General features: G+C 40.3%; 1 protein-coding gene across 11 annotated transcripts in view; it reads left to right on the forward strand.

The window, feature by feature from the left end:
* The window catches only part of PTPRC (protein tyrosine phosphatase receptor type C), a 74,067-nt gene that overhangs the window by 38,533 nt on the left and 13,577 nt on the right, over positions 1–21,957 (forward strand). For 3 of the 11 annotated variants that reach the window (XM_061378952.1, XM_061378954.1, XM_061378951.1), the window contains 12 exons: positions 4,438–4,464; positions 4,930–5,052; positions 6,416–6,502; positions 7,837–7,869; positions 8,659–8,877; positions 9,441–9,548; positions 10,399–10,545; positions 15,671–15,796; positions 17,169–17,324; positions 18,295–18,491; positions 20,440–20,500; positions 21,071–21,179. In XM_061378952.1, coding sequence (XP_061234936.1) covers positions 4,438–4,464; positions 4,930–5,052; positions 6,416–6,502; positions 7,837–7,869; positions 8,659–8,877; positions 9,441–9,548; positions 10,399–10,545; positions 15,671–15,796; positions 17,169–17,324; positions 18,295–18,491; positions 20,440–20,500; positions 21,071–21,179 — 1,393 coding nt within the window. Of the gene's footprint in view, positions 1–3,071; positions 3,168–3,969; positions 4,066–4,437; positions 4,465–4,929; positions 5,053–6,415; positions 6,503–7,836; positions 7,870–8,658; positions 8,878–9,440; positions 9,549–10,398; positions 10,546–15,670; positions 15,797–17,168; positions 17,325–18,294; positions 18,492–20,439; positions 20,501–21,070; positions 21,180–21,957 lie in introns of all 11 variants that reach the window. The other 8 variants (XM_061378956.1, XM_061378955.1, XM_061378959.1 and 5 more) reach the window with 6 other exon arrangements.

Below are 21,957 nucleotides of genomic sequence, written 5' to 3' on the forward strand. Positions count from 1 at the left end.
AAGCCAGTTGAAGAAAGAAAAATCATATTATGGAACTTAGAGCAACCAACCACCAGTTTTTAAATGCTGAATTTTAGAAAAAACATGAAGATACAGTGAAAATTAATGTCTCATGGCAAATATGAATGAATATACATGTCATGTTTTCTAAACTTCATTGGCAGTTTAAGGTATAGTCAGATTATAGAATTTCTGGTAATAAATGTTCTATTCAGATCCTGCAGATACATTGATAGATCAAAAGATCATCTGTATTTTTGTATTTTGACAGCATCTGTCAGGTTAGGTTAACATTCTGTAGCTCTGAAAAGCATAGGTTTTCTTGTGTTTCAATGGAGATACAAAAATATAAATGAGTTAACATACTAGAGCTGATAATATGGTAGCTTCTAAACCTGTGTTATTTAGTCTCTTGTCAGTCTACTACTTTTTTTACAGATTAGATTCTTACAATTAAGAGCAATTTTATTTTGAAAGTTTCTTACAATTTCAGACAAACTATAGGCAGACCCATATCCTTGTCTCATGGACCAGATTTTAGGCAACACAATCCCAACCTCTATAAAGAATGAAGTAGCTAGCTCTGCGTTACTATTTTTAGGTGAGCTTCATTTGACTTCTCTTGATACTTTAAAACATCCGACTTCTGGATTTTTCCAAATTTTAATTTGTAGGAAGAGATTTTGAATAATGTACAGTCCACAACAAATTCAACTCTTCACTAGAAAAGTACCTACCCGATTTTAGATTTTTTTTACATTGGCTTATATATGGCTTATACATGTTTCATGGAAGTTCTGAGCATAAAGAAATTACTCTCCGCAGGTATCTTTGTCATCACTGATCATGTTTTTTTAGTGGATGTTGCTAGTCTTCTGAACTGTCCATACAGGATGCAGAATCCGTGGAGACTATTAAGCAGCCAACACATGTAGCACTGATTGTTGGATCGATAAGGAGAAAAATCTTTGGAGTTCTGGGAGGTCTGCCTATGTTGAGCTTCTGTGTCAGATAAGCAAAGTGTTTTTGGTGCTTGCACATGAACAGGGCAACAGAATATGTATCCTTCATAAGTACTGCAGTTTTTCACAAAACCCTGGATTTTTGCTTTAAAGGTTGAAGGAGTTTATTTTCAAAAGAGTAGAGCTACAACATTTGTAGAGTACCATGTAGCGAAGCTCAAGAAACAGAGAAATTATAAACAGTGAAGTACTATCTGAAAAACACAGATGCTTCCCCCCTCCCCCCACAAAACTAACCAGACAACAAAAAAAACCCAAACCCAAACAAAACAAAAAGGAAATAAACATCGTGGGAAAGAAATAGCAGAAAAAGGGAGAAAAGGAAAAGCCAAATAAGCAGATAAAAGTTTGTGAACAGTTACAACAGGGCATGTATGAATAAATGGCTTTATTCCTTGATGAAAGCATAGCAGGCTGTGTTAGATGTCTTGAGGGAAGAGGCATTGCTTTGGGATGGATTTCATAGAATCATAGAATGGTTTGGGTTGGAAGGGACCATAAAGATCATCTCTTTCCACCCCCCTGCCAAGGGCAGGGACACCTTGCACTAGACCAGGTTGCTTCAAACCCCGTCCCACCTGGCCTTGAACACTGCCAGTGTTCACTTGAACAGTGCCGCTTTCACAACTTCTCAGGAAAAACCTGTTCCAGTACCTCATCACCCTCACAGTAAAGAACTTCTTCCTAATGTCTAATCTAAGTTGACCCTTTGTCAGCTTAAACCCATTCCCCTTGTCCTATCTCCTATACGCCCTTGTAAAAGGGCCCTCTCCAGATTTCTTGTAGGGCCCCTTTAGGCACTGGATGCTACTCTAAAGTCTCCCCAGAGCCTTCTCTTCTCCAGGCTGAACAATCCCAGCTTTCCAAGCCTGTCTTCACAGGAGAGGTGTTCTAGCCCTCTGATCATCTTCGTGGCCTTCCTGGGCTTGCTCCCACAGCTTCACGTCCAGCTTATTTTCGGGGCCCCACAGCTGAGAACAGTACTCCAGGTGTAGTCTCACCAGAGTGGAGCAGAGGGGGAGAATCCCTTCCCTCAACCTCCTGGTCTTACTCCTTTAGATGGAGCCCAGCATATGGTTGCCTTTCTGGGCTGGAAGTGCACGCAGCAGGTCATGTTCAGGTTCTTATGAACCAACACCTCCAAGTCTTTCTCCTCAGGGTTGCTTTCAATCCATTTTCTGCCCATTCTGTATTTGTACTTGGAGTTGCTCTGACCCAGGTGCAGGACCTTGTACTTGGCCTTGTTGAACTTCATGAGGTTTGCACTGGTCTACCTCTCAAGCCTGTCAAGGTTTCTTATGTTAAAGTGGATTTCAGGATTTTTATGTCAAAGTGGAAGATTCTAATCCACAAAATGAGTAAAGGATATAGTGCTGAGAACAAACTCATGGTGGCAGCTATTGCCATTTTTTTTGTCTCTCTTGCAGCATAAATTTTACATTACACAAATACAAAATGCTTTGGGTCAAGATTTCAAAACAGAATGTAAAAATGAGTCTTGTTTTTATAGGTGTGAAAAAATCATAGCTCCCAGCTCAAGTCAGGAGGTAATTTATAACCTGAGGATAGCAGTTATTAGGAAAGATTCTTAAATATCAGCAGGATAGTCCAGGAAGGGCACAGCCACTTAGAAACTATTAGTAGGAAAGCAAATGGCTTTTGGAAGTGCTGAGGATTGGCTTTCCAGCTTTTGTATAGTGAGGATTATAGACAGGCTGGATTTTTCTTGAAAAAGAATGTTGGTACCTCTTCTTAGCAACAGTCATTCTTCATTCAGTAAAAAAGTCACCCCTATTTGTTGATATTGCTTGTACATGTATACATCGCTGTGGGATGATGCAAAAGGTTTTGAGAGTTCTAGCTTTTGGCATTGCAAAATACATCAATAAACATGAAAATATTTCAGTATCCTCAGAAAATATTTCAGTATCTGTCATGGGAAATGTGGTTCAGAGAAAGCTGTACAAACCATTGGACTTTTTCTACTATAGATGAACTTCTCACTTACATGCATTGCTCACCTGGTGATATCTTTTCCCCACTATGCAGCAGGAGATGAAAATCTGGCAAACACCAGCTTTCCCTTCCTTATGTCACCTCCACCTGCACACTCCACATCACTCTCACCTCCAGACACCACTGAAGGTAACGGTGAATTCAGGACAATGGCATTGCTGCTATTCTCCTGTTTCAGCTGAACTGGCATCTACTTCTATCGTGCCTTTGTTAACTCCATTGCTGTGAAAGCAATCTGGTCATTTTTTGTTGTCTGAGGTCAATTGTATTACAGAAAATATTGTTCATGCGATTAGGACATATTTAGGGGTTTATTTTAATTAAATCAAAGGTGGGGATTTAAAACACATTATTCAAAGAATTCAGGGTATAACATGCTGTTGTTATGAGTTCATGTGTTCTTTATGGACCCCCTTCCCCTTGAGCTCTCAGATAGGCTTTTCATGATGAGTTGTCACAGTGACACTTTCTTGCAATTCATGCAGGCACCACAGCAGTATCTGGTAATTGTTGGAAGAGGGTATTTCCTGGGTCAGAAGCACAAAACAAAAACACTCCAGTCAGTCTGGCCTTTTTACAAACTGTACATTACTTCACACCTTTCAGCTGGTGTTTTGAAACACCTGAAATTAGTGCATGCCCCACACATTGCTAAAGAATGATCCAATGTCTTCCCCACAGAGGCATTCTAGACAAGTTTGTGTGAATTTCGAGTAGGTGGTCTTGCAGACCTAATTGCAGGCCGTACTCTTTCAATAAATCCAAGCAGATCTATTGCAGAGCCTGTACAGGAACTGAAGGGGAATTTTAAATTTGTTCTTTTTTTGCCAGTGTTGGAGAGGGAAATATAATTCAGAGAGCAGCTGCTTGCGGTGAGCTGCTCGTCTTCATACATTACTCACCTGATGGTATCTTTTTCCCTACTATGCAGCAGGAGATGAAAATCTGGCAAACACCAGCTTTCCCTTCCTTATGTCACCTCCACCTGCACGCTCCACATCACTCTCACCTCCAGGCACCACTGAAGGTAACAGTGAGTTCAGGACCATGGCATTGCTGCTATTCTCCTGTTTCAGCTGAACTAGCATCAGGTACAGCCTTCCTGATGCTGTCTCCACCCCTCAGGCTTCACAGCACGAACGCATAGCTCAAGAAGTGATTTTTAATGTGGACAGTATCAGTCCACATATATCATATGTTTGATATTTTGGGGGTCTGGTTGTTGCTGCATGCCACTAAATATTACTTAAGAATGTAATTACTTAAGAATGTGTAATTCACTGGGGAAAACTCAGCTGATTGTTGGGAGGAAGGAATGTTTCTTATTTTATTTTTGGCATATGATTGTGTTTAATTCCTTGAAAGTTTAATTTACAATTTCTCTCTTTCTCTTTTAAAGGAGATGAGTCAGCAGTGACTACGCCTGGTAAGAAACTTTTAATTTACATGACAGAACTGCATTGTTGTTTTTTATTAATAATTTCTACTTTCTTTTTGCTGCACACAGTTCTCTTACAGAACATGTCATGCCTTTTCATTCAGCCTAATGAGTTGAAATGTGCTGTTGAAAGAGGGGAGAATATCAGACAAGTCTGGTTTTGGGTCATGAATCCAAGTATGTTTTAAAACACAGCAAGAAAGAGGTGTAGTCAGCGCCAAAAAGGATTACACTTGTAGAATGTTCAGCTGACAACTGTTGGACCTCTGAACACCCTGAGCATTTGGTGTGCTTGTGTCTTTGCTTGCAAACAGATTCACAGTGCCTCAGTATGAGAGTGCTCCAGCACAGCAGTCCTGTGTTGCGTGGAGCTTTGTGTCCTTCAGGATGCAGGAAGCCTCTGAAGCAATAATGAAACTGCTGTAACTCTCACCACAGGTTTCTTTCCTGCAGACAGCACATACCTCTCCATGCACACAGGCTTCATCCCTGGCACGGCACTCAGCAACCCACCACGCAGCAGCACTACTTCACTCACCACACGCGCTCCCACTGCCTTCCCGAATGCTTCATCAGGTTTGACATCTTCCTTTAGATGCCACTCACTGCTCTCTAAACTGTAATGGGAAATTAAGTAATTCAGCCTCAGGAAAGCCTTTTCCAGCATTTGGTTTGTCAAATTGAAAAGGTATCTGCAGTCTGGCAATACCAGAATTATTTCCAGGATGTGGTATCAGATAGCCAGTTCTTGTAGTCATCTGTCCTGGGTTCAGCAGTAGCAGTCATTTTTCTCCTTCTTAATTTCTGGTGCAGTGCTGTGTTTCTGACTTTCAGCCTGGGAACAGTGCTGATAACACCAATGTTTTTAGTTACTGCTCAAATTTTTAGCCTGGCCAAGGACTTTGTGAGCCTCATGCTCTGCCAGGGAGGAGGGGAAGCCGGGAGGAAGCAGAGACAGGACACCTGACCCAAACTGACCAAAGAGGTATTCCATACCACAGCACATCATGCCCTGGATGTAACTGAGAGTTACTCAAAAGTGCTAGTTGACTGCGGGGTTGGAGGAGGTATCAGTCAGTGCTTGGTCGGGCGGGGTGGGTTATCGGTCAGCTGGTAGTGAGGTGTTGTATTCTCTTTCCTTATTTCCTTTATCATTACTATTATTGGTGGTAGCAGTAGTGATTTGTGTTATACCTTAGCTACTAAAGTGTTCTTATCTCAACCCGTGGAAGTTGCATTCTTTTCAGTTCTCCTCTCCGTCCTTCCGGGAGTAGGAGGAGACAAAGAAGGGGGGGAGTGAGAGAGCGACTGCATGATTTGTGGCTGACTGGGTTTAAACCACAACATTGTCTCAGTACTAGCAAAACTCTAGCTGCTGTCAATGAGGCCATTGTCAAAGCAAGAGCAATAGGAGTGACCTAAAAGAGAATATAGAAACCCGTCAGTGATTTATAGGCAGGAAGATAAATACTGATATCTAGTGAGTCATATAGCGTGCCACGTATGTGATCTGGCAAGTGAACACTGATGAAGTGCTTGTTCCTGAAAGAGCACAAGGACTGTTCATAATTGTGTTTTATTGTAAGAATATAGCAAAATGTTACAGTTTTTCCCAGTTCACAATTATTAATGCCATTTTTATGTTTATTCTATCTGAATTAAGCCTAAATAAAGAAAAAAATCTGCTTATACAGTGCAAAATTTATTAATAGGTGGTATATTAAAAAAAAATTGCTTCTATTTAAATAATTATTTTCTGGTTTATTTGATATATTGACATGATTTTTCTTTCAGCACTCTCCTCTAAACTACAAAAATCCTGGGAAAGAAAAAAATAAGCAGAGGAGGGCTGTGTAGTATAAGACATTTCTAATGATAGAGCCATACAAAATAATGAATTTTACTTTGTAATGCTGATATGTTTTTTATTTCCTTACAGATGATTACAATTCAGCATCCTTGCACAGCACCATCTCACCAGTCAGCATGCCAACAAACACTGGGATCATCCCCACTTACACAATAGGTGACAAACTTGCACACAGTTATCACAATTATGTCACTGCAAGCACAGAAATGTGCTAGAATGAGGGAATTCATTTTGAATGTTTTTATCAAATTTAAGCATACAAATCAGGCATACAACTGCATTAAACTTAAGGACTTTTAGAAATCTTAGTAGTAGTTTATGAGTAGCGTTAAAGATACCAGATTTGCCACTTGTCAAGAAAGTGAAAAATAAAATTTCCACACAGTAGCATAGCACAAGGGTAAAACTGTCAATTACTGCATCAGTACTTCTCTTGCTATTCACAGAAACGTGCCCAAACAGTAAAAATGTATGAATACATCCAAGATCTATGTGCTTCTCTGTTTTCTGGTGGCATCCCTTTTGTTTCACTCAGCATTAACGTTTTCTTGGGATCTAATATTGCAGACATTTACACATATTATTACTGCAGTTGGGATGTTAGGAATTACTCAGGTCAGTAAAATACATGTGTGTGCTTGAGCAAAGTACACCAGGAGTCAGACTCTTACCACCCTTGTAACTACCCTTCAAAGTAGCTATATCATTCTGTCAGCTCTTTGACTAAACTTAGCTTTTACTTGTGGGTCTTCTGCCCCTAATCATCTTGGTAATTCTCCACTGGACCCTCTCAGTCTACCCTCTCTTTAGGGGCACTACTCAGCCAGATGGCTCCCAGCCTGGAGGAATGCAAATCTAGGGCCAATCTTCTTTGAAAAAAATTCCATATCAGTCTCTTTTGGTAATACTCATACCTTAGTAGATTTTCAGTAATTCTTTTAGGATGAAGTTCTTTGCTCAAGCATCTGTACATATTTTCTAAATACCAGCTCATAATTTCTTTTGAGTATTTTGATGTAAAAATATTTGTAAAACTATCTGTACTGTTGCAGAAATCTCTTTCCAAACAGTATAAAACATAGGTTAATTTTGTTTCTTTAGTGACATTGGATGCTGCTCAGTTAGCCGTTCCACAGCATATGTGTCCTGAGAAACCACTATCACATCATATCACTATAAGAATGTCTGATTTTGGAATATTCTTCTGTAACTTTGTATGTAGAAATGTTATTAGTAGCCAGTTTGATTTATAGGCAGCTATGTCATTGTAAAATTATAAAAGACATGTGGTGCCTAAAATAACTAAAAGTGGGGTTCTATGTAGCTGATGTTTTTTTGCTTTTTAAAGCGTGAGTGGAGTGCTAAATATAGTTACTTGCATTTAATATACTGAATGAAGTTTTGGGCAGTATCAATCACACTCCTCTAATGCTCTGTGGAAACAAACCCCCAAGCCTGCTGAGCTACACCTTACTTTTCTTTTCTTATAGAAGCTCCCCCAGTGACAACAGATGAACCTTGTGGTAAGAACCAAACTACTTATTTTATCTCAGTCTTCAAATGTGACCAAATCAGTAAACTAAAATATGAAGAGTTGATCAGTAAAACTGATCAATTATAGCACCTCAGATCATTTTATAATCTGTTTTCCAATTCAGTAAGTGTAAGTTTAATGTTATCAACAGTTCTCGCCTTCTTATCTTCATTTACAGTTCTGTTAAATTGCCCTGCACTAGGCTGTTGATATCAGGGCTGCAGAAGAGATCTGCCTTCATTCCTCTCTCAAATTTTTACCCATAATATTGATAGCCACATGCTGCAATCTGCAGTTCAAAACTAAAATAAAACTAAAGTTTGGATATTTGTTTTTCTGTCTTCAGAGTTAGAGACATCTCCTTTCTTATTTTCAGGAATAGATTCTAGCTGTTATTTACTATTATGAAATGCTTTGAGTGAGAAAATTTGAAATGTCTATTCAAACAAATGATTCAGTGTGTCAAAACAAAGTATTTCACTTTGAATGGACATTTTAAATTCAAGCAAATCTGTTTCTGAAATGTTCAGCTTCTTATTTTTTTAGTTTTTCTAACTGAAAGATTACTTGAAAGTATTTTCTGAAGGAAATGTTCTGTTTTGACAAAACAGTTTTTTAAAGTAAAAGATAAGTAGAAAGTTAAAATAAAGAATAAGAGGCAGATAGTTTAGTTGTATTTCCTTATTCTTAAAACACATATGGTGCTTGGGGTGCCATAAAACATTAAATGGTTCTTAAAAATTGTCATAAAATTATTCTTTACTATTTTATCTTTTAGATGATGCTATTGACTACAGCATAAAAAGTGTAGAAGGCAAGAATAACATGGCTGAAGTTACACTGAAAAATCTCAGAAAAAACAGAGAATATGTAATTTTGGAGGCTAACAAGAACTTCAGTGTGGAATCCGGCATCTATACAATAGAACTTCAGAGATGTATGAGATACACAGTTAGTGTTAAAAATTGCGCTGACATGTATCTTTTTGTTCCACCTGGTAGGTACAGAAGTGGTTTGGTAGTTTTTTGGGGATTTTTTTTTTTTTTTTTGACAAGCAGTCATCCAGCTTTCCTGGGTGTTTTACTCGATTTGTGTCTCTTTTCAGAGACTCAGACGGGTTTTCATATTTTTCTTGGTTTGTAAGATATTTTGAAGTTGCAGCTTAAAACCCTTCAGTATTTTCTTAAAGTAGGATGGAAAAAAAAAAAGTCATTTTCTCATTGTAAAGGAAAAAAGGGAACTTTATGTTGGCCATATGCAGCATGGTTAGCTATAACAAGACGAGTCAGCACTTGAAAGTTGCTATTTATGCTGGATATTTTGCTCACCAAAAAGATTACTGGATGCAAAGTTTCATTGATTATTTGAAAGCCAGCAGTGTCTTTGTATCATGTAAGATGATTTTTACTTTCCATTTCATGTTAAATTCTTTGTATGTTATTCTGTGCCAATTGTATCTTCATACTGCAGAACAAGACAACAAATATAAAAGAGCAAATTGCTATTTAAAGATTCAATATAATCAGTGTAACAGTGGCATATAATGTTAATCCTTTTCAGACATTGCTAAGAATCCTTTCACAGTTGAGGATCAAACCAACACATCTGCAACGTTATGCTGGAAAAAGCCACTTGACTGCTTAGCTAATGTGACTGTTCGCTGCAAAGGTAAGACTTCTCTAAGATATTCCAAATGTTGTTTATTTATTTTAAAAAAGAATGTTAGTGATGTCTTTTGATGACAGACTATCAGATTTAAATTAATAGTGCCAGTCTGAGGGAAGAACTGCTCAGAATTTCTGGGATCACCAGACTGGGGACTGCTGTCCCCACACACTGCAGATCTGGGGAAAGTTCAAACCCAGAGAGCTCATTTCCTGAGTTTGCCAGCTTCACAAATTGCAGACTTGTGGAAATTTTGGGGTCCTGCTTGATGGTCTGACCGGGAACTGAGAATTTGGAAATCCTGCAATGTGTGGGTCTGCTGTGAGCTGACCCCTTGCAGACTACCTCGACAGCTCGCACTGCGGCTTCCTGGAGGCCAAAAGCCAGGCTCTCTGCTCCTGGAGCCAGCCAGTGGGAGGAGACAATGGCTCAAGGGCAGCTAATGTGGTAGGGAAAGTACGAATATTGGACGTCCTCGTGTCCCAGAAAACTGTGTGATGAATGTCCGGGCCTGAAGGTTTCCTGTTTCAGGGAGCTGAAGAGCTAAGAAACTGCTCCAGGTTCCTACCAGATTCCCATGAAATGTTTTGATTTCTGTGGAAAAGTTGTTTTCTTAGAAAGTCAGATAATGTTACCTTTGCTGATAAAGAATAAAGATCTGTGCAAACTAAGTTAGTATAAAAGAACCCATGCCCTAGTCATTGGATTAGGTTGTACACTTTTCTGTCTGGAATATTATGACAGTTTATTAAAAATTATATTGACAACTGTGGTAGACAAATCCCAGTTAAAATGTTAGAATGTACACTTGGAGTTGTGAAAAATACTGATAAAATTCTTTTTCTGTCTATAGGTTTACCAGTCTTTACAGAATTAAATCAGTCTTGTAAAGAACTGAATAATTTATCAGCCAACTCTCAGTACAACTGCACTGGTGCCATACATTTCTTTGAAAAAAAGGTTGTCAGCCAAGAGTTCATCATAACAACAGATTATGGTGGTAAGTGGAATGCTTATTTTTGCTTTATGTTCTACGTATTTCTTAGAAACCCCTACTATAAATCTCACTATCCATGTTTCCTGGGGTTGAAGATATATTTTGAGCACTGTGCTCAGGCATTTCTCTGGTTCTGCTCCAGCTCCTCCCACCTGTTACCCTGCCCTTGTGGTTGTTCTTTGACTGAAGTCCTTCTCCAGCCCTAGTCTCAGTCTCCCATTTTGATGCCTTCCTTTCCTTCTTTCAGAGAGTGTGATTCATTTTTGAGGATGAGAGCAGGACAACATATAAGGAAATTTTACTTGAATGAAGACAGAAAAAAAAAGGCATAGGCCTAGTCAAAATCAAGTGTTAAGTTCTTGATTTGAAAAAAGATGTGATAGAACAATTGCAAAAATGTTTTTGTGTGTTTTTCCAAAGCATTGTCCTTGGAAATTGCTTAGCAGTTTTATTTAGGGGAGGGGACAGGCTGTTTCGGTTTGGTGGTTGGGTTTTTTTCCCTAAATTAAAAAGGAAATCAGCATAAATCAATATATTTATAATATTTGGAAATTCTCAAAAATTTTACTAATATGTAATATTGCTATATTCACCTTGTCCTGAATTAATTAAATTTATGATACTACTCTGTGATGCTGTTGCATATCACAGTATCACAGTATGCTAGAGTTTGGAAGGGACCTCAAAAGATCATCTAGTCCAATCCTGCTGCCGGAGCAGGAACACCTAGATAAATTTACAAAGGAACATGTCCAGGCGGGTTTTGAATGTCTCCAGAGAAGGAGACTCCACAACCTCCCTGGGCAGCCTGTTCCAGTGTTCTGTCACCCTCACTGAGAAGAAGTTTCTTCTCAAGTTTATGTGGAACCTCTTGTGTTCCAGTTTGTACCCATTACCTCTTGTCCTATCATTGTTTGCCACTGAGAAGAGCCTGGCTCCATCCTCGTGACACTCCCCCTTTATATATTTATATACACTAATAAGGTCACCCCTCAATCTCCTCTTCTCCAAACTATAGAGACCCAGCTCCCTCAGTCTTTCCTCATAAGGGAGATGCTCCACTCCCTTAATCATCTTAGTTGCCCTGCGCTGGACTCTCTCCAGCAGGTCCCTGTCCTTCTTGAACTGAGGGGCCCAGAACTGGACACAATATTCCAGATGAGGTCTCACCAGGGCAGAGTAGAGGGGAAGGAGGACCTCTCTCGACCTACTAACCACCCCCCTTCTAATACACCCCAGGATGCCATTGGCCTTCTTGGCCACAAGGGCACAGTGTCGGCTCATGGTCATCCTGTCGTCCACTAGGACCCCCAGGTCCCTCTCCCCTACACTGCTCTCTAACAGGTCGTTCCCCAACCTATACTGGAACCTGGGGTTGTTCCTGCCCAGATGCAGGACTCTACACTTTCCCTTGTTATATTTCATCAAGTTATTCCCCGCCCAACTCTCCAGCCTGTCCAGGTCTCTCTGGATGGCAGCACAGCCTTCTGGCGTGTCAGCCACTCCTCCCAGCTTAGTGTCATCAGCAAACTTGCTGATAGTACACTCAATTCCCTCATCTAAATCATTGATGAATATATTAAATAATACTGGTTCCAGTACTGACTCTTGAGGCACTCCACTAGATACAGGCCTCCAACTAGACTCCGCCCCATAGACTACAACTCTCTGGCTTCTCTCCTTCAGCCAGTTCACAGTCCACCTCACTACCCGATCATCCAGACCACACTTCCTCAATTTAGCTGCGAGGATGCTGTGGGAGACTGTGTCAAACGCTTTGCTGAAGTCAAGGTAGACCACATCCACTGCTCTGTCATCATCCATCCACCATGTTATTTCCTCATAAAAGGCTATGAGATTGGTCAAGCATGACTTCCCCTTGGTGGAGCCATGTTGACTGCTCCCCATAACCCTCTTATCCTTGATATGCTTTAAGATGGCACCAAGGGTAAGGTGTTCCATCACTTTCCCAGGAATGGAAGTGAGGCTGACTGGTCTATAGTTATCCGGATCCTCCTTCTTGCCCTTTTTGAAGACTGGAGTGACATTTGCTTTCCTCCAGTCCTCAGGCACCTCTCCCGTTTCCCAAGACTTGGTAAAGATGATGGAGAGCGGTCTAGCAATGACCTCCGCCAGTTCCCTCAGCACCCGCGGGTGCATCCCATCTGGACCCATGGATTTATGGATATCCAGATTGCTCAACTGGTCTTTAACCCATTCCTCATCGACTAAGGCAAACCGCTCCATTGACCTGACTTCATCTGAGGTCTCAGAGGTACAGGGCTCTTCAGGACTGCCTCCAGCAGTGTAGACAGAGACAAAGAAGTCATTCAGTAACTCTGCCATCTCTGTCACCAGGGGACCCATCCCGTTCATCAATGGGCCTACATTGCCTCTGGTGCTAGTTTTATCTGCCATGTATTTGAAAAAGCTCTTTCTGCTGTCCTTGACCCCTCTCGCCAGCTTTAATTCCACGGAGGCCTTAGTCATCCTAGCTGCCTTCCTACATCCTCTAGCAGCAGCCTTATATTCCTCCCAAGTGGCCAGCCCCTCCTTCCATGACCTGTAAACTCTCCTCTTCCACTTGAGCATACCCAGCAATTCCCTGTTTAGCCACGCAGGTCTCCTGGCCCTCTTCCTTGACTTCCTACGTGTCGGGATGCTCTGATCTTGAGCTCGGAAAAAGCAGTCCTTGAATGCCAACCATCTTGGGCCCCTTTACCTTCAAGCAGCCTTGCCCATGGGATTTCCCCTAGCAATTGCTTGAGAAGGCCAAAGTTTTCCCTGCTAAAGTCCAGGGTTGCAATTCTACTTGCTATGCTACTGGTCCTACCACACAAGATCCTGAATTGCACCATCTCGTGGTCGCTGCAACCAAGGCAGCCCTCAACCTTCGCTGGTTCGACCAGATCCTCCTTGTTAGTGAGGATGAGATCCAGCAGCGCACCTCTCCTGGTTGGCTCATCCACCATTTGCATGAGGAAGTTATCATCTATACACTGGAGGAACCTCCTGGACTGTGGCTGGGTTGCTGAGTAGTCCTTCCAGCAAACATCAGGGAAGTTAAAATCCCCCACAATGACCACAGCCTGTGACTGTGAGGCCGCTCTCAGCTGCCTGTAGAAGGCCTCGTCAACTTCCTCACCCTGACCTGGTGGCAACAGTATCGCCCCTGCCAGCCTGCCCCTAAATTCTCACCCACAGACTCTCAACTCGCTCATCATCTGTCCCCGGACAGAACTCAACGCATTGTAGCTGCTCTCGCACATAAAGAGCAACCCCACCACCCCACCTGGCTGGCCTGTCTTTCCTGAAAAGGACATAGCCCTCCATGACTATATTCCAGTCATGTGAGCTGTCCCACCACGTCTCTGTAATTGCCACCAGATCATAATCTCCCGACTCAACACAGGTTTCTAGCTCCTCCTGCTTATTTCCCATGCTGTGCGCATTGGCGTACAGACATTTCAGGGAGCGAGCTGAGCACACCGATTTCACCCTAGAATTATAGGAGGCCTCCCAGTCTTCATCAATTCTGGAGTGCTGTCCCACTGAGGCAAACCCAGCTACAACCCCATCCCCCTTCGAATCTAGTTTAAAGCTCTCCAAATGAGCCCTGCTAATGCGTGCCCCAGCATCCTTTTGCCTCTGTGAGATAAACCTTTCCCACGTGCCATTGTCCAGACTGGTGCCCTATAAAACCAGCCGTTATCAAAGAATCCAAAGCCCTGCCTTCACCACCAGCCTCGAAGCCAATTGTTTATAGACTGAATTTTCCCATTCCGTCCCACGTCATCAATGGAAGATGGAAGGAGTGAGGAGAAGATCACCTGAGCCCCAGAGTCTTTCACCATTCGCCCCAAGGCCCTGTAGTCTTTCTTCATCTCCCTCAGACTGCGGGAAGCAACATCCCCCTCACCCATCTGGAAGACCAGCAGCGGGTAGTAGTCTGTCGGGTGCACCAGGTTGGGGAGCGCCCTGGTGATATCCCTGATCCGGGCTCCAGGCAGACTACACACTTCCCTATGATGAGGGTCAACTCTGCATATCGGGCCCTCTGTTCCTCTCAGAAGGGAATCACCTACTACAATGACCCTTCTTTCTTTCTTATCAGAGGCAGTCTCCAGGTGTGAAGTCGACTGCCTTTTCCTACGTGGCCTTGTAGGCGGGCCTTGCACCACATCCTCACCTACCTCTCCTTCAAGATCCAGGGCCTCAAACCTATTATGGATGGACACCTGGGGAAGCAGTGCAGGAAGGGAGGAGGGTTGCCCACGACGCCGAACTGGAACTCGCTTCCAACCCTCCTCATCTTTTTGGTCCCCTACCTCCAAGCGACAGCTACAGGGCAGGGGCTGTCTCGGGCCATCCCCCTCTGTCTGAGAGGGAAGGGGGTTCATCCCCTTTTGGGGGGTATCTCCCTGGAGCCGTTCCAACTGGCCAGCCAGGGAGTTACTCCAGCAGTCGATCTCCCTTTCACACTCCCTGATGGTCCTCAGCGTCTCAACCTCCTCGTTAAGTTTAGCCACCAAGCTAAGCAGATCTTCTACCTGCTCACACCTCACACGGGTGGAATGCTGTCCTCCCTCCCCCGGCAGTAGCAGGCTCTGGCACTCCCTGCATCCAGAGACCTGCACAGCCACGGTTAGGGTCGGGGTCTCTGTCTGAGTTGCTACAGTCTTCTTACTGCTAGCTCTCTTTCTGGAGGCGACCATATTGGTCAGCAACACGACCTACTTGTTATTCCCTGCACCTGGTGGGCAGCGATATGTCGCTGCCCTCTCAAAGGCTCTTTCAAGTCAAGGGGCAGGGAGGTGGTCACCGTCACCATGGGAGCACCCCCTGCCACGTCAGCCACTCTCTCGCAAGGGCTGCTGGGGTTTCGGGGATTGGGAAATGTCGGGAATTGTGATGCCTCTGCGCTATCCCCTCTGATTTTCCTAATCTCAGTTGAACCTCGTGGACGTTGAAGCGTGCTGGCTATATATACTCCATTTATACTTACGTATAATTTCTTTGACTGAAATAGACTGCAAAAAATATTGAATGTTGTTGTCATCTTGCTGTAGTATCCAATGAAATTTAATTTAATCAAAGTAGGTAAAAAGATGATTTTCTTTTACAACAGCTCCAGAAGCACCAGAAAACCTTACAGTAATTTCTGAGGCCAGACATGTATCTGTTACATGGGAGAAACCTAGAGACATTTCAAAGGGTCCTGTAGATGGTTATTTAGTGACATGCAATGACAGAGGTAAGTATAGGCCCCCTCAGTATTCAATAATTCACTGCATGTTTTAACATTTACAGAGCATTAAGCATGATGCACTGTCATTCCATTTTAGAATCTCTTCAGACTGTGCCTTTTTATTTTTTCTTTTGGTGCAAATGTGTTTTTTTTTTCGTCAAGGATATTCCAGTTGAACCCTCTGGCTATTCAGTTTACCATTTCAGGACACAATTCTGTCACCATTCAGTTCTCATGCTTCTTGTGTTAAGAATAAGTTGTCATAAGATTATCAGCAGCCTGATTAGTTTGTAGCATGGTGCTCTCTGTCTCAGAGAAAGCAGCTATTGCTGATTAATATATTCTCTGAGAAGTCACGAATTGGCCTGCTAAGTAAGAGCTATGTATGTAAAAGTTGGGTCCCAAGTATGGCGGTTAGTGTAAACATGTTTAGAGAGGTAAAGCCAGGTTGTTGTCTTCTACTAAACGGTCACTTGTTTCAGATATGCTGGATTAGGCCATCTTGCATCTAGATGGACAAGCTTGTATCCATTATGCTGGGACCATATTTTCCAGGTCTGAGCTTTTCTTCAAAACAGGACTGGAAAATGATGTTTTGAAAATGAAGAGCCTGATAGATGATTCCAGGAAATATATGTCAGGTTTAAGCCAGTTCTGAGTTAATTTATTCTTTCTCTTAACATACTAGATGTTTTGTAAACCTGGACTGCCACAGAAAATGAAATGCTGTCATGTTCCTGTGCTTCCCAGATATAAATCATCTCTTCCATTCATTGTGCCCTGAATTTGATCACTCCTCAAAAGAGTGGCAGCCTCATGCACCAGTTTCTGTGGTTTGTCTGGCTTGGCCAGTGTAGGAGACCAGCGTAGTATGCTGGGGTGCAGGGAGGTCACAACTGAAGCAGCCAGAATGAAACCTGGAAGGGCCATGCTCGCCAGTTCCCCAAGCCACCAAAGCCCCATACTTGCTCAGTTTAAAGAGTGACTTTTGACATCTGTTTATGAACCCGTAAACTGAACACAGACAAAAGTATCAGTGTCTCCTTATTAGTCTGTTTTATGCTAGTTTTTAATTGCAGCCGTTTTAATGAAATACTGAGAAAGTAAAAAAAAAAAAAAAGGACAATAAATTCAAATGGAAAAAACCCACCAACTTTCTACATTTTTGGCAGGGGAATGCATTTTTCTTCTTCCTGAGCTTTCACTTTGTATTAGTAAGCAAGACAAACTAATGAAGTAATGAAGTACAAGGGAATTAAAACAGAAGTACATATGCTAGTGGTTCCAGGTACTTCTGATGAAGTGTGAGAGTTCCTGTGCTACTAACATAAATTTCATTCACTAATTTAATTTTTGTTTGTTTTTTTTTTTCTCAAAGAGGAAAAACTTGTCAACAAGACTAGCCATATTTGCCATGAATTGGAACCATATACCAATGGTTCTGTGTCTGTGACACCATATACCCGAAGCACATTTAATAGGGGACTATATAGAGGAAAACCAGGAAGATGTAACTTTAGAACAAAATCAGCAGGTAAGTCACTCGTTTCCTAACTGTTATGAACAAGGCTGATAGCAACACAGAGAATATGTACTTTCTTTTTGTACTTCATTATATTTTATATGTGCTACTGTTATTTGCCAAGAATCTTCAGATGTAGAGCCTCATACTGATTTAATTCCTTCTTTGAATTAAAAAAACACCCCACAAAACACCACAATCCCCAAACCCACCCAAACCCCCATTTTTATCTAAAATCTTCCAGTACTTTTTTAATCTCTACTTCCACCACCTCCAGACTCAGCTAATATACAGTTATAAGGGAACTATGATGGTTTAATACCTAGTAAGATACTAAATTTTTCCTTTAATTTCACTAAATGAAGAAAAGATCAGGGTTTTTTTTTTAGTGAAAAATTAAATATTCCTTTTGTGCTAGTGATGTCATTATAGTTTGTAGAAGTGGTTTGTTGTTGTGTTTTTGTTTTTTTTTTTTGTTATGCTTCTTTTTTTCCTCTCTCTCAGCTGTTTCAACAATTGATAACATGATACTATTTCAGATACTAAAATATGCTAGTAACCCCTGGTAGGAAACCTCATTTACAGACATTCTGAAACACATACTGAAGCTTTAAAACATATACTCACACAGAAAGCTGTTTGTTCCCCTGTCTTTTCTGTTGTCCCGTGATTCTCAAATAAGAAAGTGATGTCAGATGCAAAAGAGAGAGTTGAGATCCTTATCTTTGCAGCCTGTCAGTAGAGTTCTAATCTTCCCAGCCTTTTCAGTTTCACTTCACATCTTTTCAGTTTCAGTTAAACCTATGGTTCATTCAAAATTGATTTTATTGATCTTGTTAAATTGGGATTGAAATTTTTGAGGAATAAAATGTTTGAAATTATTAAGAGAAAAGATGACAGACAGACATTAATAGATACAGCTGTTGAAATGTTTGGTTTGAAATTATGAGAATAGAACCAGTAACACTTTTTTTGTTAACAGAACCACAGCAAGTGATCGATGTTAATGCAACACTGACAGCTGATAATGCTGTCCAAATTAAATGCAAAAATCAACAAGTGTATGGAGCGCAAAAAATATTTGAATTGACTTGGGAAAATGATGGAACAAATGAATCCAGACATGAGTGTGATTTTAAAAAAGAAAATCTGTCATACTTAACAAACTATACATTTACGGTAAGTAGGCTTAATATATTAAGTATATAAAATATTGTGTCGTGGTTTAAAACCAGGACATATTGCTGTGTTTTCCTTGTTTAAGTGTATTATACTTGGGTTTAGGAAAAGCAAATATTATGTCAGAGGAATTTCTTTGTGGGTCTGTAGGCCACACATGTAAAGAAGTAGCTACTGCCTTGGAAACAAAATGCATATGTGCCTAGCCTATCAATCAATCAATCAATCAAGCAAGCAAGCATTCCCTTGTGTGCTATTCCACATAGGTTCTGACTGCATGAAAAATACAAGCTGAATAGATTCTTTGGACTTGGGACAGAGAGAAATTTGGGTTTTCCATAAGTTTTAAAATAGTTTCCTAAGTATAACTGATATTTCCGTGTTTAAAACACATTTCACTTAATGTCATTTCCATCAGAGGATAAATATGGGATTTAGGTCTTGAGATAATTGCTCAGAAATAAATTGTTCAGTATTTTTCATGTGAAGACTTTTCATGCTTCAGGGACTGGTTAGTGTAAAGCAGTTCAGATCCTTTCCCAGTTGTTATTTCCATGCAAAATATATCATCCTCTGTTTACAAGCTTGACTTTCCTGAGGGCCTCCTGCTATTTTCTGTTTTTTGAGGCATTTCATCCCTTCAGCATTTGTTGTTTGCAAAGCCAATGGTTTTATGTGGCCCCCATAATGTGGCCACTAAGAATATTTTTCATGTCCTGGTAGCAATTCTCCATAAAGTCTAGACAAAAAAAAAAAAGCAGGAATGATGGAATTTTATTACTTTCAGAAACCAGTTTCTTTCATTTTTCACAATCTTTTCCTCTTTTCTCTATGTTTTCCTGAGAAAATGAAGTATCAGAGAACTTGAATAGTTTAGGTTTTGTTCCAAGACTTTGTCAGTATTTTTGCAAGAGATTCTGCTGAAAAAGCTTTGTATTTGGAAAATAAAGACAAGGTCCTGTAGGATCAAGAAATGCTTGCATTGCCCTCATAGTACGAGACCCCTGCACTCTTTTGAGCTTTTTGTACACCAGTTGCAGTGAACAGTTTGCTTTATAGAAGAAATTATCTTCTGCTTGGCTCTAACCCCTGGCTTCTGCTTTTACCTTGTTTTGTCCAATTCTCACTGGAAAAAGAGAGAAAGCTTTATGGCCTTAACTAGTAGTGAAAGAATTCTGGGTCAAGTTCTAGAGCACTCAAGAAAAAAACAACAAACAGATCACCTGTGAGAGTTGGCAGATGTCACGATTTCCTTCAGTCTGGACTGGATTGTTCAGGGAATAAACAGGAGCCTACCTAGGATACTTTTGGTTTAGTGATGTTTTGACCCTAATTGCAACTTAAAAGATTCAATAAATGTAATATGTATTATGCAATATCAACACATTCACATGCAGTTAGTGTTTTACCACCAATTAAAATACCTCAAAGTTAACGTTACAAGACAGCAGCTTATTTGAAAATTTATTTTGGCTTCTATAATTCAAACTTCTAGGAATTACTTCCCATACAGGAACTTTTATTAAAAATATCCTACTCTGTTGATTATTTGTATATTTACTGTTGAAGCAAATAAAATAATGATGTTTAATTATATATTGCATGATTAATTTTCAGGTTTGAGGGATTTGGTAAGAGATAATTTGATTTCTTCCTTGAGATATACTTAGTACTTATTTTATAAAATATGTCTCTTATTTCACTAACCAGCCAGTCATCTACATATTTTTTGATTTAGATCTTTTTATGACTTAGGTAGAAATCTGAGCTGCACCACAAACGGCTGTACAGAGATTGACAGCAGATCTTGCTGTCAATGAGGTTGATTCATTGAAAATAGACGGATGCATTTTGAATATCCATTGTACTTCATTTTTCTTAAGAAACTTTATGCAGAAATTTTGACTTGTTATATCTTATCTTTGTTATTCTCACCCACTGCATGCAGATCTTGGTGTTTAATGGAGAGTATAGAGGGCAGCCCGTAAAGACAAGTATAAAAACCAGATGTAAGTAAATATATACAGCATTTTTACTTTTAGACTTTAGCAAAGTATGAATAGTGTAAATTGTGAATTGTTACAATTACTCCTAATTAAAAGTCCAAGCTGTCTGTTTTTATACTTATTAGTTGATCTGCACTTGAAAAAATAATATCCTCACTCAGCATTAACAGACCATTTTGACAAGTCATTAACTGTAATTCAGAATTATTACACAGCTGTGGTTTCTTCAGGAAACTTTCAAGTGCAAATGGAAATTAATTTCTCTAACTTAAATTATTCACTTCAGGAATATTTTCCTGTGTTCAGATCCTGTATTTCAGGAGCTGAACATCTGAGAGGAAACAAGCATGGTAGTGCTGAACCAGTGACTGAGTTTTAGCATTTTGACAGATGGATATGGATAGCTTAAATGAAAGTTTTCTTAATGAAAAAATAAAGTTACTTTATTTTCTTCGAGCTTAAAAGGTTTTGGCACTTTGGAATAACAAACTTAAATTAAACCACTGAAAAATAATTATTTAATTACATTAATTATGTATTGAAGAAATAATAATTGTATTCTTTTTCTGTTAGATAATTCTAAAGCCCTGATTACATTCTTGGTGTTCTTGATCATTGTGACATCAATTGCTTTACTACTAGTTCTGTACAAAATCTATGGTCTACACAAAAACAAGCTCAGGTAAGTTTAATATTTCTTGCTCTCTCTCATATAAATGGGGGTGTGGTGTATGGGCTTTCTGGTTTTCCACAAGGTTTCCCAATCAGTAGTGCAAAAGTGTTACAAATTTGATATTTTATTAAAATGGGAAAATACATCCTTTTACCTTTATTTTTAAAAAAACCCACAATTTATGGTATTTTGTCTGGCAACACAAATACAATGAAGTAGATTTAAAATCTCTCTGCTATAGCCTTTCTCTGCACACAAGAACCTATCTGCTAGAACAAAATCTTTTGTCACTAGGTTTGTGAAAAAAATATGCACAAATACTGAAAAACCTTTCCTTCACATTTTAAGCTTACAGTATTGAAAATAATGCATGCTTTCTTGGAACTCTTTCAAATGCGTATTGACCAGAAACAATATCTCAGGGAGGTGTCGGTTATTGTAGTCATCTAGGTGATGTGGCAGTTCTGTAGGTAAGAGAGGATGGTAATAGAAAAATGGTTGTTGCCTTCCCTGATAACTGTGCCCTGGAAAGCCAGGCTGACTGCTGCTATTGCTGTGGAAGGAGGTGGTACAATGTATTGAGAGGGCATTTTCTGCTAGCAGAGACAGGGGAGCTAGGGCAATTTTTTTCAGGAACCTCTCAGCCCTCTGGCAACAGCAGAGCTTTGGGGACTTATCTCTTCCAACTCCTTTACCACCTCTTCACCTATTCCCCAAGAAAGTCTGGCTTGTTCTTGGCTACGTAGCATATAAAATTAATTTTGTAATGTTTTATGTATTAGGTTTC

Source organism: Neopsephotus bourkii, unplaced genomic scaffold (assembly GCF_033783945.1).
Source record: "Neopsephotus bourkii isolate Nb327-2 ecotype Australia unplaced genomic scaffold, CSIRO-AGI_Nbou_v1 NB_1768, whole genome shotgun sequence".
NCBI lineage: Eukaryota > Metazoa > Chordata > Aves > Psittaciformes > Psittacidae > Neopsephotus > Neopsephotus bourkii.